The sequence below is a fragment of the Canis lupus genome, chromosome 2 (assembly GCF_011100685.1).
Source record: "Canis lupus familiaris isolate Mischka breed German Shepherd chromosome 2, alternate assembly UU_Cfam_GSD_1.0, whole genome shotgun sequence".
NCBI classification, from domain to species: Eukaryota; Metazoa; Chordata; class Mammalia; order Carnivora; family Canidae; genus Canis; species Canis lupus.
This window is the reverse complement of record NC_049223.1, coordinates 54,405,616-54,422,911: the sequence shown is the minus strand read 5'-3', so window position 1 is coordinate 54,422,911 and position 17,296 is coordinate 54,405,616. Positions and strand designations below refer to the sequence as shown.

Here is a 17,296-nt window from a genome sequence, read left to right as displayed (position 1 = left end):
GTTGCCCCAAGATCCTATAGCAAAAAAAAAAAGTCAGAGCTAGGATCAAAACTCAAGTAGGTTAGCTCCATGATCTCGCACTCTTAATAATTGTGGTATGTTGATGAGGAGGATTTGGGTGTTCACCAAATCATAATAAGTATTTTAATAGGCAGATAGCAGCGGCAAATGAAGGAAAAAAGAAAACAGAAGTGAATTTTCACTCCGGCATCCCATGCCCTGGGATTGATTTGTACTTATTTTGCTGTTATGAACTGATGCCTAACACAGATGAACATGGGGTGCTACCCTCCCTGGGACATATCCTCCTCCACTGTTATGATAATAGACCTAAAGTTATATTAGGGAGAAAGGCAGATAAGAGAGAATGAAATAAATGCTCTACCGCAAGGTAACCCCAGCTCTATCCTTGTAGTGAAACTTATGACAATATCCTCAGCCAACGTGATGAAGGTACAAAACACGTGCTATGACGTATAAAGAAAGACCTTGATAGTAGTGGGATTCATCAACCCCATCAAGTGGAATTCCTTATATTCATCAATATAAGGAAACAAAAGGATGGCTCTATTTTGAAAAGACTCAAGTATTGGGTTCTCCTTGAGTGAAAGACTGGAGAGTATTCTCAGTGGAGGGTCTAACCTTGTCTCTCAAGGTAACGAGTCTTGTGGGACCCCAGTTTAGACGGGGCCAAGAATGGTTCTATACAATGGGGCAAAGCAGCAGACCTGCCCTGGGCACAAACCAGATGTTTGTTGAGTGATCTTTAGGCAAGTCAACCTGCAACAGGTTCCAGACTATAAAAGATGGTCCAGATGACTGATCGTTCCAAAAATTACAGTCTGCCAGAGTCGGGGGGGAGGCACTTAGTGATCCCAGGACTCAGCTCCAGGGAACTCGGGGAACCACTACCTCACCACTCACCCTAAATGGCCCCCACCTTGCATGGAGAAAACACTTGTGTTCCAGATTCCTGCTCAAAGCAGATTTTTGTTCAAGATGACTAAATCTTCCAGAGGGGTCTTGAATGAGGCCTTTAATTCTGAAGAAATAGCCACATCAAATCTCAAAATTATATTTAAGAATAAATACAAGAGGGGCACCTGAGTGGCTCAGTTGGTTAAGCATCTGCCCTTGGCTTGGGTCATGACCCCGGGGTCCTGGGATCGAGTCCTGCATAGGGCTCCCCTGTTCAGTGGTGAGTGGCTTCTCCCTCTCCCTCTGTGATTTCTCTGGCTCTCACTCTTTTGCAAATAAACAAAATAAATAAAATAAAACAAATAAAACCTTTAAAAAAATAAATAGAAGGGAATGCAAGAGGTAAACTCGTACCAGACAACACATGAGCTTACAGCACCAGCACGATGTCTTTCTTGGCTGCCTTGGAAGCTACCGCCCGTCTTTTGTAAGTGATCTCCAGTTCTTGAAAACAACAAACGCATAATAACATGAATGTCAAGCAGATGAAACAGCAACCCTAGCTCCTTATCTATTTGTGTCAGGGAAGACAATGAATATTTTACTGCCACTCTGCTAGCCTAAAAACAAATAAATAAATAAATAACCCAACCGAACACAAAGGGTGTAGACTTGACACAGGGCACCGGAGTTGATGCAAGTCTGCTCATGACGGCTGGATGCCCTCTCACAGGCAAAACAGTGACCATGTTGGTTTTGTTCATCACTGTGTGGTCACCCACCCTCATTCCATAGTGCCTGGGACATGGGAGGTGCTATTTAAGTATTTTCTAACAGACTGACTGAATGGCTTTACTTTTTTAATGAACCCATCCTGCGCCTCGTCCCCCTGCCTCTAGGCTAACTCGCAATCCTGAATGTCTGAAGGCAGAGGTTCAGCCGGCTCCACTTGAGGGGGCTGGAAGTGCACGCATTACTTCCTACAGAATTTCGGGGAGTGCGGAAGAGACCACTAGACTGGGACTCACTCAGAAACAGATTTTGAATTTCCCCTAAAACCTTTCCCAGTTTGTTCAGGAAAAGCGAACGAACAGCTTCCTCGGGTCTACGCCAGTGACCATCCCATGATGTCCACTCACCGCCATGCTGCATCATGTCCTCTAACAAAACTTCTCTCTAAAACACATGTACTTACCTGAAACTGAATCTGACATGTGCTTCCCTCATCTATGGTAGCCTTGGTTAGAAACCTGCACGCCACGCTGGACGCTCCCCACAGGGGCAATCCTCCCAGGGGGCCTATTCTCCACACTCAGGCCTCAGCAGGGAGGCCCAGGCCTACGCAGTGCACTCGTAGGCTTCAAAGGGAAGCTCCTACCACCACCACCCCCTTCATGCCATCACCAGGAACAGGATGGCTGCCGCATGTCCAGATGTAGCATCTAGCACTGCATGGATCCAGCTAGGTGGGAAGCCAACCCTCACCACAGGGAGAGCAGAAAAAGGAGGGAGCACGCAGTACGCTGGGCTAACGTGCTGGGTGGGGCACCCAACCTCTCTGGTCCACAACAGTCATCTCAGGTCTTTTGGCCCAAAAACGGTAAAGTCTTCAGCAGTCCCTGCAGCCTTTAATTTTGCAATACACAGCTGTCATTCCGCAACACCAGCGCAAGGATGAATGAACACAAGAGGAATCACGATTTGTATACCAAAAAAAAAAAAAAAAGTAGCTTTACAAACAGTCTTGGTAAGAAAGTCAGAACAAGCCACAGAGAGAGGATAAAAACTTGCCTTTTGCACAAGTGTTGGAAAAGGGTACTTCCCTTGTTTTTATTTTTGCGAGATGGTTTTAAAAGTCACGGAGACGTGCAGGACATACAGATACAACACAATAACCCCGGCACAATCATATACTGTACCTTTACTTCAGCAAATCGTGTGCTGACAGCCTCTGGATCTCTCTTTTTTTCCTCAAAGTTACTTAAAAGCTGACTTTTCACAGGGCTTTGCAGCAAGTTAAACTTTTACGGAACCAGTTCCTGCTCTGTGTTCCTTAGCACATTTACTCAATTCCGTGCTTGAAAGCAACAATTCATTTGGACAACTGAAACGTGTGGGATTTCACTGTCATAACAAACCCGAAGAGAAGAACGAGGAACGAGGATGGTCTCGGGGGCACAGTGCTGTGGCCAAGCGTGATCTGTGAAGCGACGACCGTCCATAAGCAGTTTCAAATCTCAGTATGTATAAGGCCAATGGGACAGGATGGAATCGATCAAAAAAAATAAAAAAGGCTGACCACCCTCCCCCTCCTGGTTTGATACCAATGCCAATAAAGTCACAATCATATAACAGAACCAGGTAGACAGGAAAGAATGTTTCTCCATTTCACATAAAATGTCAGTGATATGCAAGAAATAAAATGCAATACAGCTGTCCGTGGCAGATCAAAGGCAGAGCTTTGGAGAAACACAGGTCTGGAGTCTTTATGGGCGAGCCCCTCTGCTCATAATCCTCAGAGGTGACCAAGAGGGAGAACCACCCGCCCCAGCTCGCACAAGGAAGGCAACGTGGACCAGGCCCAGTACAGTCTCGCTACACCCCCAGGCCTAGCATTTCCCCAGGTAACAAGTTTTGTGTCCTTACCTTTACTCTGCAGTATTCTTTTCCACCTCTGAAAGAAAGGCTATTTTAATAGCAATTTGCAATGTCAGGCTCTTTTACCCACACCGAGAAAAGTGGGTGGTCATGCGATGGCGAAAAAGGATGGAGTAGGTAAATGGAGACGTTTCCTCTCTCTAGGGAGGGTAGGAGGTTGTGGTGTTCGGGGTGGAGGGCACCCAATTTGTATTCATAGCTTTATTTGAATAAAATTAATATTTAAATAGCCTACAGTCGCTGGAAGCCAGAGAGTACAGTGAGATGGGGGGGGGGCGGGGAACACTGTCCCCCAGACCTTTAAAACTTTTCACTAAGAATCCACGAAACAGATAACCCACGCGGAGATAAATTACAATCGACTTTCGTGAAATGCTGCTTCGGGCCAACCTCACCGATAAGCACAACTACAAAGAAGTTTTTGGCAATAAAAGGAAATTCCTCTTGGTGCCCCCGGGGGGAGGGGGGGACAAGGCTCTGCAGGCCACGGGCTCTTAGGGGACCTACACGGAGAGCAAGGCCTCACCTGGGACTTCAGGAGAGAATCTGGCGGAGTGTCGAGACACAAAAAGTTTCAGTTCTTGATCCAGGTTGCACTCAATCAGGTTGGTGTCCCATGATCGGATTCCTAGGGAGGGGCAGGAAGAGAAGGGACAGCAGTCCAGTTAGTCATTTCGGAGCGGTTTGGCCAACGTCGCCGTGACATTTCTCAGGCTTTCGGGGAGGATGTGCAGACTTCTCAAGTGATGAGCCCGCAGAGGGGGAGGGCTAGGAGGTCCCTGCCGCAGGCCGCGACACAGGGGATGGGCAGGGGGACCAGGCCTCTGCCCTCGTAAGACGCACATGCGGCTTTTCTGGGAGCGCAAGGAAAGCGGCTACTGGGGAAATGACAGGCTTTTCTCCATGGAGGGAGTGGGAAGGACAGGAGGCGGTCAGGTTCCAGGTGGACAGGCCATCACACAGGCCCGGCTGTCCCGAGCAGCGCTGGCGGGGCCGCTCCCGACGGGGGCGCCGAGGCACCTGCGGGCCTTGGTCTCTACGCCTTGGGACCTGGGCGGCTCAGCGGCCAGCTGTCGGGCGCCCCGCTGCGCCACCTGCATGAGAAGACTGGACCTCAGCCCTAAAGTCGCAGCCTCTCTGCCCCCACCCCCCCTTTATCCGATCAGCCTTGCAGATGGTCCTTTTTGATCGCGCGCGCCAGCGGTGCTCAGTGTTCTTACCGGGAGGCACCGAGTGTGGCAACAGCTTTAAAAAATCGTACAGAGTCAGTGGCCATGAACCGCCTTCCGCTCACCAGGCCCGAGGCTGGGGCAGAAGGAGCTCGGATGCCCTGCCTCAGTCCCCCCGCCCCTGTCCTTCCAAAGGAGGGTGGCCAGAGGGAACCCAGAGGACATCGAAGAAGCAAGAACTGGGGAGCAAGCCAGGGAGAACTGAGAAACCACAACACTCTGCAATGTGTTTGTTTTCTATGGATTTTTATACTTTTCCAAATAGGTAGCTTCTGGGGGAGCCATCGGTAGGACCCATGACCGCACCCTTGCACGGAGCATCCTCAGTTGCCAGGAAGAACCTCTGCAACAGCAGCCGTTTACTGCCTGGCTCCTAGGAGCCGGGCCTTGAAACTCGGCAAAACAGCCGAGGAGCCATCTCCACACACGCCCCGGGTCATCTCACCAGCTTTGTGGCTCCGTAGTCGCTCCCACAGACTCGGGAGTATAAATGGCAGCACATTATTTAAACACACCCATAAATCCTGAACGCCTGTCTGTATTTACCCCCCATTTATATCTTGTTCGGTCTTCTTATCTTGCAAAGAAACAAGATACGGTGTGGGTGTGCGTGTGCTTCTACGTGTGTGTGTCGTCTATACGCACAAAAGTACGACACAGAGATTCTGGAAACTCACTTGACTGCACATCTATCTAGACTCTTCAGATTATACACCAAACACCCTTGGACTGCGAGGAGTATTTTCAAACAGGTGCACGTCCACCCAGGAGAGGCAGAGAATTGATCGCACAATGCACAGGAAGATTTCAGGTGTGGAAGAGTTAACGGCCCTAAAGAGAGGCTAAATCCTAAGGGGGAATATTATGGGTCTCCCTGGAAACATCAACAGCCTCAGCTTGCATTTGTGCTAATGGAGTATTTAAATTTTAACAAGAAAGGCATGTTGCGATTTTGCAGATCTTTTTAGCGCAGAAATGATAAATGGGTTCTTTTTGTTCCACAGAAGGCTTGACAGGTTGAGAGGTCTGAATTCATTAGAATATTTTACTTCGACGTATACGCTATATGCGAGGCCAGCATGAAAAAACCGTCAAGCTCCTGTCTGAGCCGCTTAATTGGTAATTGTTAACTGGTTTCTCTGTGCTCCAGGTCTGAGCTCCACTTTGTCTCCGGGCTTGTCACGTTGGGTCACTAAGTTAATAATGAGACATATGTATTTAAATTAAATTCATAGGGTTCTTCTGCCTTTGTTCTTCGCTATGTCCAAATTGCTACATCATTTGAATGACTTCATCTAGGGTTATACGGAGACTTGCTCTTACACTGTTGTTTACCATTTTCTCCTTGGCTTCAATTAACTTGTCATGACACATGCAATTAAACATTTGCTTTATATTTCAAAAACTCCTGGCTGTATGATTTGTGAGTTAGCAAGGGGAGGAAAGTACAAAACAGAAAAGCTCATTTGGAAATTAATTTTTAAATTATACTAGTAAACGGCCGATAGAAATAATATTTCTCAGTTTCATACTGCCAACGACACTAAAAATCTAGGGTTCTCTTTCCAAGGGGGCAATTTCCAGCCAAATTATGTCTTAACAATGCCTACCTCACTACTACCACTTATAAAATCAAGGTCACAAAGGACTCACTGGTTATTTTAGTTGGAAAGGAAAACTTGGGAATGAGGCCACTTTCTATATCAATTTTAGAAATGACAATTTTGTGATTACATTGTACCTTCTACTGGGTAATACTAGCAAAGAGAAATAGTATTTCTCAATGAAGGCTCCTACTGCATTTAGTAGGTTTATATATCTTCCCTCCGTGCCTAACAGGAAGCCAGCCATAAGCCCTCTGAAGCTTAAAGGGCAGAAAAGGATCTTCTTTGTCTTGCCACATTCTCCTCTCTCGAGGGCCTGACTGGGGGCCCGTAGGGTGCTGATAAACAGATTCTGAGGAGGCTTTCAGAAGCAGATCATCCTGGTCTCTCATGGATACTAGGAGAATGTCAAGATAAATTCCCAGCCCTTTTTCTGATGCTCCACCCCAATATACGCCAGGTCAAACTCTGTCTTAAGCCATTGCTTCTCCAGCACACTGCTAAGACTGTGCCCCTTACTGGCTGACCTAGGTCAGGGCAGAACAGAACTCTACCAATGGGAGGTCAACCCCCGCATTTATTAAATTTCTGGGCCCAGGGGGCATCTGTCACCGCTGGGAATGTGACCTGTGGCTGGGCACCCTGAGGACTCCCCCACATAATCTGGGGCTGGTGCCCAGCCACAGAACGGGCACCATCACTGTCTGCAGGCCAGTGCTCCAGCCAAGAATTCCATTCTCTGAATCCAGGGGAAAGCAGGGCACAAAGGGGAAGCTAAAGTGCACATGAAGTTTGCAGATGGAAACAGGAGAAATAAAATGGGTGTGTGTGTGGGGGGGGGGGCAGGGTCATTATAGGACAAGTCAGAGTGACCGGTGAGCAGCCACTTTCCCTCACTTTATACAGGTTATATCTTGCCAAGGTTACCAATCATGCAAACATTTTGCAGGATTATTGAATAAAACCAACAATTTTTTTTAAAAGCACCTCCCATTGAAAGCTAAAATCTATATTCCTAAAAGAGATTATAAACTGGAAAAACCAACAAAGTGATCATTCATTACATGTTGCAATGGCACATGGGTTCTACTCAACAGTATTTGGGCCTTTCAAAGTTGTTTTTTTTTTTTTTTTTTTTTTTCCTATAAACTTTCTCATTGATCCCTCGGATCCATAAGCTTTTGAATATTTTTTGCTGGTACCTAAACGGTTAACCTATGAACTGTAAGATTCCATTTGTAAAACTATGCTAAAAAGTGACTGGGAGGCAGATTAGAATCATAAATTAAAGAAACAGAATTAAAACAAAAAAGAGCTAAATTCAAGGTTCATTTCTCAAAGAAGTTTTCTTATTTTTTTTCCTTGTCCAAACTTTCAATTGGCTTTTTTAATCCAAATACTTGATGTTCATAATGTATATGTGCAATGCATTGATGATAAATAATTTAGGTTTTTGGATAGCTTCCCACATTGAAAACAAAAGAAGTGATTTATAGTTATTATTGGTCAAAAAGAGCTTATTTTAAAAGTAAGCCTTTATAGAAGATTAAGAATGAATCATCAGGGGCGCCTGGGTGGCTCAGTCGGTTAGGCGTCTGCCTTAAGCTCAGGTCACGATCCCTGGTCCTGGCATCAAGCCCAGTCGGGCTTCCTGCTCAGCCAGGAGTCTGCTTCTCGCTCTACCCCTCACTCTGCCCATGCGCACGCTTTCTCTCTCTCTCACGCTCTCTCTCTCAAATAGGTAAATAAAATCTTAAAAAAAAAAAAAAAAAAAGAATGTGAATCATCAATTTAATGACCTTCCATTTGGGAACTGGCTTGGGTTCCGGCACGGCTCACAGAACCCTTACCAGATAATACCAATTAAGCAACACAAGTAGAAATCCATCTACCTTTTGACTTTGCAAAGTATAAAGATGAACACAATATATTTATCATTCTCCAACATTTCTTCTAACCTCCACCATGTGTTGGCTTTTTTTCCTATTAAAATGAGAACCAAACCCCACCTCTTCCCTATGTTCTTAATTCCCTTAGCCATCTTGAAGACAATCAATAAAGTACCATCAGAAGGTTACAATGCAATCGGCTAAGCTTACATTTCAAAATCCAGGGCACTAGATGTTACACACATCTATCTTTTTATAAACGAATCTTGCTGCTTCCCAGTGTTAGCCTTGCTGCTTCCCAGTGTTAGCCAGAGAAAAGCTACATTCTTTATCAGTAACTGAAAGCACGGACCTGACAGTTAATATTCCTAATAAGTCTTAATTCCTATAAAGCAATAAAATAAAGCAATGAAAACTTTCATAAGGCTCTAGAATTCAGTTTACAAGGCATGGATTTATGTAGTCTATGTCCTACAATAAACGGGAGGAGTAGAGGCTCTGCTAAAAATGGGGATGGCTATTAGGTCTAAGGTGGGGCCTAATTGGGATGAGGGTGAAAAGAGATGCCCAGGAGTGGTATTTGATGGGAGCGACAGTGGTTTGGCATCCAGTGCTGCATAACTAACAAAGCTAGACCAGTCCACGGGAGGAAGACCATTGTTTCAACCTTGAGAAGGTATGATCAAACCTTACATTAGACATTTTGAATACAGCTGAGAAAATGAGGGCGCATCTCTCTTCCGCGGTTGCAGAAAGCTTTCCTAAGCATCCACGCCGGGATGTTCCAGGCCTGTGGATTTATCGTATTACCACCATCTTCCTACAGGTTTATCTTCGAGGCTTCCCAAAGAACCCTCGGTAATCAGATGGCAAAATTCCAAATCACCAGGGTCCCCGAACCCACAGGAGGTCAGTGAACATGGGAGGGGAAATAGGAAGCAAGCCTAACACATGAAGCACTGCATTCCCAGCCTGCAGGACTCAGTCGGAGCCGCCCCAATCCCCACCCCCCAGGAGCATCTCCATCCCCGTCACACGCTGCGGCCCACAGGCACCAGCAGTAGCAGCGATGGTGCCAGAGTGACCTCTGGAGGAGGCCCAGCTGGGACCTGCAGGCTGAGGCAGCAGCGCGCCAGCCACAGGGACACAGAGGAACACGGAGCCAGGCTGCCCTGTTGCTAAGTCATCTCAGACTGTCTGAAAAGCCAGGGGAGCAATTGTGCTTCGTCCTTGAGGGGCCCTGGAGCTTCAGCTGCATCTGAGACCCCAGGACCCAGGAGAGCAATCTCCAGAGGAAAAGCAGCATCTGCTACTGTGCGTGAGGAAGTGGCTGTGCTCGCTCACTTGATTGATTGTTAACGGGATCAATACAGCAATTTGGGAGTTCTGTGCAAAAACCTGACCAAATTAGCGAACCAAAAAAATCAGGAAGGCCTGGTGATTGAAACGGGAACGTGAAGGGGCTTCTGGGATTCCAGTAATGTCTGCTCCTTGAGCGACGTGGCCCAGGTGTGTCCACCTTGTGGAAATTCACCGAGCTCCCAGTCTGTGATCTGTGCTTTCTTCCTTTCTCTATATTATCTCAATCCATTAAAAAGAAAAATATTTTTTGACGTCCAAAACGCACATCTGAACTGTATTACTGCAAGCTAATGGTGTGAAAAGGAGTGAAGACAGAGAGCCCTTCACAGCAGCACTTGGATGCATCTATTCTTTTCCTCAAAGAGAAGCGGACTGAATAAAGGCCCTGAGGGATGGGGTTCAGAAAGGATGATCCGCAGAGTAACAAAGCAGGACGATGATTAGGGTAGGAAGGTGAGGGCCAGGCCCCCTCCCTGCGCAGGGTGCTGCCCACCAGTGGATGGCCATACAAAGGCAAGCTCTGCAAACTGCAGCCTTGGACCCCGCACGGACATGATGACAGGGCCAGAGAATCGGGGTGGGTGCAGGGGGCACTCCTGTCCCTTAGGGCCGATGTGACCTTGAGCAGGCCCCGGATCCTTCCTGCCCCCCCCCCCCCGGGCCCCCGTCTCTAACACGGGGCGAGGGCCCCTTTGCCGGCCCCACCTGGGCGGGTCACGAAAATCAGAGATGCCTAAGCCCCTCTGCAGCTATTAGGACTCCCCGGCAATAACTGCTTTTAATCCAGAATCATCGATTCCTATGGCAGCCACACCCAGAGTCAGTAGGGCTGAAATTTTCCAAGGAGAAAAACGTGCAAACTAAAGACAGACCAGACTTAAGGCCTCTAGTTTGAAAACGAAGGGTTTCTGAGATGCTCAAATAAGGCATCTCCCTATTGCAATCTCTTTCTCTTGGTTTTTTTTATTCAAATAAAACTACACGACTGCATTCTGGGTTTTTTTTTGTTTTTGTTTTTGTTTTTTTAAGCTGAAAGGGGAAGAAAAAAAAATCAGTGCTTTAAAGTTAAACAAAAGAACCAGGTTTGCGAGTCCAATCCCCACCCTGCAGCCTTTTGTTCTGGGGACAAGGGGCCGTTTCCAAATGCAGAGTCAGAAAGCAAGCTTTCATTTTTTTTTTTCTTTCATGGAAAATCAGGGTTCCCCTAGGTCTCCGGTGGGGGTGGGCGGGGGGCCCCGGGGCCCGGGAGCGAGGCGGGCGTGCACGCCCTTTGTCCGCCCGGGGCTGCCGTAGAGACCGCAGTGCGGGCACCACGCCCACCAGCCGGTGTCTCCGGGAGCCTGGAGCGCGGGCCGGGCGGGGGGCCTGCGGCGGGGCCCAGGGCAGGGCCGGGGCGCCCGGGGCGAGGGCGAGGGTGCAGACCTGAGCTGCCCCTGGGGGCCGGGGGCGCTTGGGGCGCAACAAAGCCGGGCCCGGGGACGGGTGGGCGCGCGCAGCTCCGAGCCCGGGCCCGGCGGGGGCGCCGCAGTGCGGGGGGCAGGTGCGGTGAGCCGACGGGAGCACTGCGGCAGCCCGGGTGGGGCCGGGGGCGGGCCGGGCCGCGCGCCCGAGGCTGCGCCCGCCCGCCCGGCCCTCCCGGCGCTCCCGGCCCCGCCCCGGCTTCCCGGCGAACCGCTATTCGGCCTCCGCAGAGCGCGCTCCTAGTGCGCGCACCGGGCGCGGCGCTGGCCCTGCCCGCCGACACCCCCCACCTCCCCTAAGCCCACGCCACCGAGGCTGAGACTTCCCAAAGCAGAAGCCCCACCCCGCAACTTGGGGTCCCATTGTCCTTTCTGGAGGCTGCCACCGGGGTCCCAGGGGCGGTGGCGAGGCGGGCGCAGGCGGTTCTCCATCCCTGCGTCCCGGGGAGGGGACGGGAGGGGGGGCGGGCGTGGCCCCAGGACTAGCCTAGTCATTGCGGGGTGGGGGGTGGGGGAGAGCACATCGGGAGGTTTTACGCCAGAAAAGGCATTTCTCGGGGGCCGAGGTGGCTGCGGGGAGGCCGATTCCCACGCGGGCCCTGGCGCATGCCGGGGGTCCCAGCCCTGGGGGAGCCGTTGGGGGGGAGGCAAGAGGACTAAATAGGGCGTCTGCGCCAAGCGCCCCCGCCCCCCGCTCCCGGGGCTCGGCTCTATTGTGGCCACCTGCAGTTCCCGGGGCGGCGGGGCGGCGGCCCGCGGGGGGGCTGCGGACCTGTGACAGGTCCCTGCGGGAGGCGGAGGCCGTGCCCACCGGGCCCCGCACCCGAGCATCCGCGGGATGCCCGTCGGCGAGCGCAGCCCCGCGGGTGCGGGTGCGGGGCGCGCCCTGGGCGGGGCGGGCGGGGGGGGGGGCGCGGGGCCGCTTACCGAGCTCGATGTTGCCGATGGCGCGCCGCAGGTGCTCCTCGGTCACGATCTCGCCGACGACCACCAGCAGGTAGAACTTGCTGTCGAGGAAGCGATGCGACAGGCTGGGCGACGTGGACGCCGCGGGGTTGGCGATGCCGCCGGCGGGCTCGGGCTCGGCGGCCTCCAGCACCACGGTCGCCATCCTGCCGGCGCGCTGCGCTGCGCGAGCTGCCCGGCGCCCGGCTCGTCTGCTGCAGGAGAGGCTCGGCCGCCGAGGTGCAGCCCGCGCTCCGCCCCCCGCGCCCCTCCCGGCGCCGCGCCGCCTCCCCTCCGCCCTCCCCGGAGCGCGCGGCGGAGCGGAGCGGGCACTGCGAGCGGGCGGGGACGCGGCGCCGCTTTTATACGGAGCCCGGGCCGCGAGCCGGGAGGAGGAGGAAGAGGAGGAGGCAGGGACCACCCGGCACATCCTCACGCGGCGGCTGCCTCCGCGCCTGCAGCCGGCGGCCCGGGCTGATGTCATCTGCAGCAAATCATCTCGCCCGCGGCCCGGAAGCCGGAGGAAGAGGTGTGCGGACAATGGTCGGGGCAGCGCCCGCAGCCGGGGCCGTGCCCGTGGGGACCCCGCCGCAGCCGGGCCGGGGGCGCACGCCGCGCCCCCCGCACCCCCCCCGCCGCGGGGCGGACCTCGCCCAGGTGCCCGGTGCAGGCCCGGGCCTCGCGCCCCGCCCGCGACCTCGAGGGCCGAGGCTCAGGTGCCGTGACCCCGGGCCCCCCGGCTCCGGGGACGCGCACCCCGCCTTCGCTCTGACCTTGTGGGCTCAGCGAGACACGCGCCTAACCAGTACGGCCCACCCACCCCCTGATGCGCCAAAAAATGCAAACCCGGGGTCCAACGTTGTTCAGGCTTTGGGCCCCCAGTCTGCAATTCCCAGTGCAAAGGAAAGAGCACTGGCTTTGTGGTGCTTATGGGAAAGGGGTGCGGGGGGGACTAGGTGACGGGCACTGAGGGGGCACTTGATGGGATGAGCACTGGGTGTGATGCTGTATGTCGGCAAATTGAACACCAATAACAAATAAATGTGTAAAAAAAAGGAAATGAGAGGACTACAGATGCGGTTTTCCAGATACAGATTTCTTCCCCTAATGATATGCTGAACAGCTAGCATCGGGCCTAACAAAGAATAAAAAGAGAAGGCACCCTCTCTATCCGAGCAGGATTACAGGGACTACAATATGCTTCTCGGTCCCCTGAGGAACACACCAGCAAAATGATTTCGTGTCATGGTGATATCTTTTAAAAAATATACGTAGCATCGGGGATTGTTGTTGCCTTTGTGTTTAGAACACAGAAAAAAGTGTTTAAAGGCAGCCCACCTACAACCATGTCTCACAGATCTCCTGAATATAGCTTCTGCCCCAGGAAAGGGCTGGTGGGGATGAAGAAGGAAGAAAATGGGAGGGCTCAGCGGTTGAGCATCTGCCTTGGGCTCAGGGCATGTGTGATCCCTGGTCCTGGGATCGAGTCCCACATCGGGCTCCCCGCAGGGAGCCTGCTTCTGCCTCTGCCTGTGTCTCTGCCTCTCTCTCTCCCTCTCTGTGTGTCCCTCATGAATAAATAAAATCTTTAAAAAAAAAAAAAAGGAACAAAATGTGCAAACATGGTACTATCATAAAAGATAGAATTAAGATTAGAAGCTTAAGAAAGAGGCCTGCATGGAAATTAGTCAATAGAGTTTTAACACTAGAATGCATATTAGGGACAAAACAAATCGCCTGGATAGGTAGGCTAAGATTTCCAAGTCAGCCCATTGTCTTACCCATTTACCACCATGATTTATTGGTGATTCGCGCTTTGCGCTTAGCTCTTTCCTGAAACCCTGGCATGGGAGACATGGTAGGAAGCCAACGGCCATGATGCCTTCCTACATGCCAGTCTGGTCAACGGGGAATAAGGTAACCATCTGGCCCACAGCAGTTGAGGTCTGTGACAGGCTCACTGGTGAGCCACATTCGCCAGTGAACAGTGACAAAGAGTTCCCAAGTGAGATAGTAACAGATCATTTCTTGGTCGTAGAAGGCCCTCAATTCCTCTTAGAGAGGTAAGGGTAGCACCAGCGCCCATAAGTGGGGGAGGAGGTTTGGTCAGGAGCCTCGTTTTCCAGAGCGAAGCCATCGGAGCCCACTGTCACATACTGATTGTCCTTCATTTCTCTGAACCACCATTACTTTTATTTATGTAATAATTTTCTTTTGCTCCATTTTTTTTTACTTAAGATTCATTTTTCATGAAATTCTTTACTGCTGTGCAAGTGGAAACACTAACGTCACTTTGAAAGGGAAGGTATCCCTAAGATAAACACAATGAGAATAAGATCATACAGTTCACCTCCTGCCACACACCGCTATTTGCTCAAGACTCTGACCCTCGGGATTCCTGGATGACGCAGCAGTTTAGCGCCTGCCTTTGGCCCAGGGCGCGATCCTGGAGACCCGGGATCGAATCCCACGTCGGGCTCCCGGTGCATAGAGCCTGCTTCTCCCTCTGCCTATGTCTCTGCGTCTCTCTCTCTCTCTCTCTCTCTGTGACTATCATAAATAAATAAAAATTTAAAAAAAAGAACTCATATTAAAAAAACAGAGATTAGCAAGTGTTGGAGAGGCATTAAGACACACTACCACCGAACTGAGTTGTTTTCCATGTCATCGCAGAAGGTTGGATGAAAATAACACAAGAGCTCTCTTACTGTGTGAGTCAGTACAGTGAAATGCCATGACCATGAACCACCTAAGTCACCACCCAGACTTTGCAAAACACAGACATAATGACAGAAAACTGATGAGAGATGCAGACTGCTATCGTACAGCTTTGTAACTCTGGCCAAGTGATTCTTCTTCTTGATCTTTAGTCTCTTCATTACTATCCTGGAGACAATAAGATCTTTATAAACGCACGAGTAACTTTGTAAGAAAGGCGTAAACCATAGAAAGTGTAGGTACCTAACACAGTGATTGGAATCCTGGGCCCTTGAGGAGTGGTTGATGGATACACCTGTTTGGTCCCAGTTTGCTGGACAATGCAGTAAAAACATCCTTACAAAAATGTGCAGGTGACATCGAGTCAGGCATAACTACCAAGACCTCTGAAACAATATTAAGTGACACTGCAAACTAGAAAAGTAGTCGTCACCTATCCGCACCTCAAAAAAAAAAAAGAAAAAAGAAAAAAGAAAAAAACAAACAAATCTAGCTCTAAGGAGGTAGAAGGGGAAAACTAACATCGAAGAGTGCCTGTGTGGCCTGCTGCCACCTGACATCACCTGGATGTCCCAAAGATACCTCAGACTCAACATGCTCCAAACCAAAATCATCTTTGCCCCCCAAACCTGATCTCACTATTCGTAGTTGAATGAGCAGTCTCACCACGTACCCTATGATGCCTCCCTTGGTGTCTCCACTCCTCCCTGAGCCCTGGCCCCGTCCATGTACACCTGAGCATGGAGTCTGGTCAGTTTGACCTAAGTATCTCCTCAATCCATCCACTTCTCTCTACTATCGACACCCTACTCTGACCTACTATCACCATGACAGGCAACAGTGTACAGTTTAGAAATTGGTTTCCGAAGTCATTCATACATAATACTCTCAGAATAACAATAAAAATGTTAAAAGCGGTTTAGGATTTTTTTTTCAGTTTTCTTTGTTATTAGATAGATCCCAAAGGGGTGCAGTTTTAAAGTCACTTCAATCAACCCATTCTTATATGATCATGCCATTAACTCGATACATAGTTGGGCTCATCTGTTTCATTTTGGTTTTTGGTTTTTATGAGTTGATATTTTTATACTTTATAACTAGATAAAATATTTGCTCCCCAAATCAAATCTACAGAATAATTTGTATTCAGAGAACTTTAGCCTCTTTCTCCTCCCTTTCCCTCTCTAACTCTTTTGCCCAGGTTTAGCCTTCCATTTAAAAAAATATGTATATATAATACACATTTATATATATTTATATATAATTTATTTATATAACATAAATATATGTCTCATATATACATTTATATAACATATATATGTTTAATTATATATACCTTTCCCTACCTCTTTTAGATAAACAGCACATATACACACAATTTTCCCATTTTGTTTTTTTTACTCAACAATATAGCATGGAGATATCTCCATAACAGCACAGATGAATATTTCTATATTCCTCATTCCTTATAGCTGCATGGTAACCCATCGTCTTTATTTACTATAATTTATTTAACCCGTCCATTATTGATTGGCATTACGACGTCATTTCCAACTTAATTTATATTATAAACAAGAGTTATATTGTTTTGGCCTGTGCAGTAGCAATGGTCACCTGACTGGCATCAGTATTTCCAACGGGATGTTCATCCAATCCATGCTTCACACTACATGGAGGGTGATCTTTTCTGATCTGGTCTTGTTACCCACTCATACCTGAAACTCTTAACTGGCTCCATATTGTTTTTAGGATAAAGATCAAACTCCTTAGCATGGCCTACAAGGTCCTACAAGTCTCCTTGGCTCTATCTAGCCACCTCCTCATCCTTACTTTCCAGCTTCCGCCACACTGATGTAACATCAGAGCATGCTTCTTCCAAACACAGGACCCTTCCCGCTTCTCTTTGGCCTGGCAAAAGCTCTTACTAGTTAACTTCACCTAGTTGATGTCTGCTTGCCCTGCAGATGGCATCTCAGCTATCACCTCCTCAAGGAGGCCTTCCCTGACTGAGCCTCCTTACGAGGTCCGTTAGCTTTTTTACGTGCACTCATAGACACTCAGCTCCATGCGCCACTTCTTATTTGTAGCCCTTGCCATCAATGTAATTTCACATTTTTATATGTAATTTTAAAAATTTGTCGTTTTGCTACTGGACTCTCTGCTCCATGGAAGCCAGAGCTACGTTTATCCTTGCACACTCACACCTGACCACCAACTTGCCTGAGGATTCCCAGGGCCCAGCACAGACCGTGTGCTCGATCAAGTGCATCAACAACGTGAATAGCTTCCAGAAGCCACGTTACTGAGTCTGGTGCTTTAAGTATATGGTTTCAGTGAATTCTCACTAAGAGAAATTGATATCGTTACTTATCATTTTAATGGCCCTCAGGTCTCTTCTGCATTTCCGATTTTGGTAATCCAAAATGACCTTAGCTAGCTTAGAGCTAGATTTGGTTGTGTTTTGTTTTGTTTTGTTAATCTGTATTTTCTCTTTTTTTCTTGTTCGTTCCTGC

At 49.4% G+C, this 17,296-nt stretch overlaps 1 protein-coding gene across 1 annotated transcript in view; it reads right to left on the bottom strand.

Annotated features, from left to right (window-relative positions):
- The window catches only part of MAP1B (microtubule associated protein 1B), an 83,216-nt gene extending 70,831 nt beyond the window's left edge, over positions 1 to 12,385 (bottom strand). The window contains exons 1-2 of the mRNA XM_038530803.1: positions 12,048 to 12,385; positions 4,103 to 4,204 (exon numbers count right to left, since the gene is read on the bottom strand). Coding sequence (XP_038386731.1) covers positions 4,103 to 4,204; positions 12,048 to 12,231 — 286 coding nt within the window. The 5' untranslated portion in view covers positions 12,232 to 12,385. The remainder of the gene's footprint in view (positions 1 to 4,102; positions 4,205 to 12,047) is intronic.
- Positions 12,386 to 17,296: the final 4,911 nt, after the last annotated feature.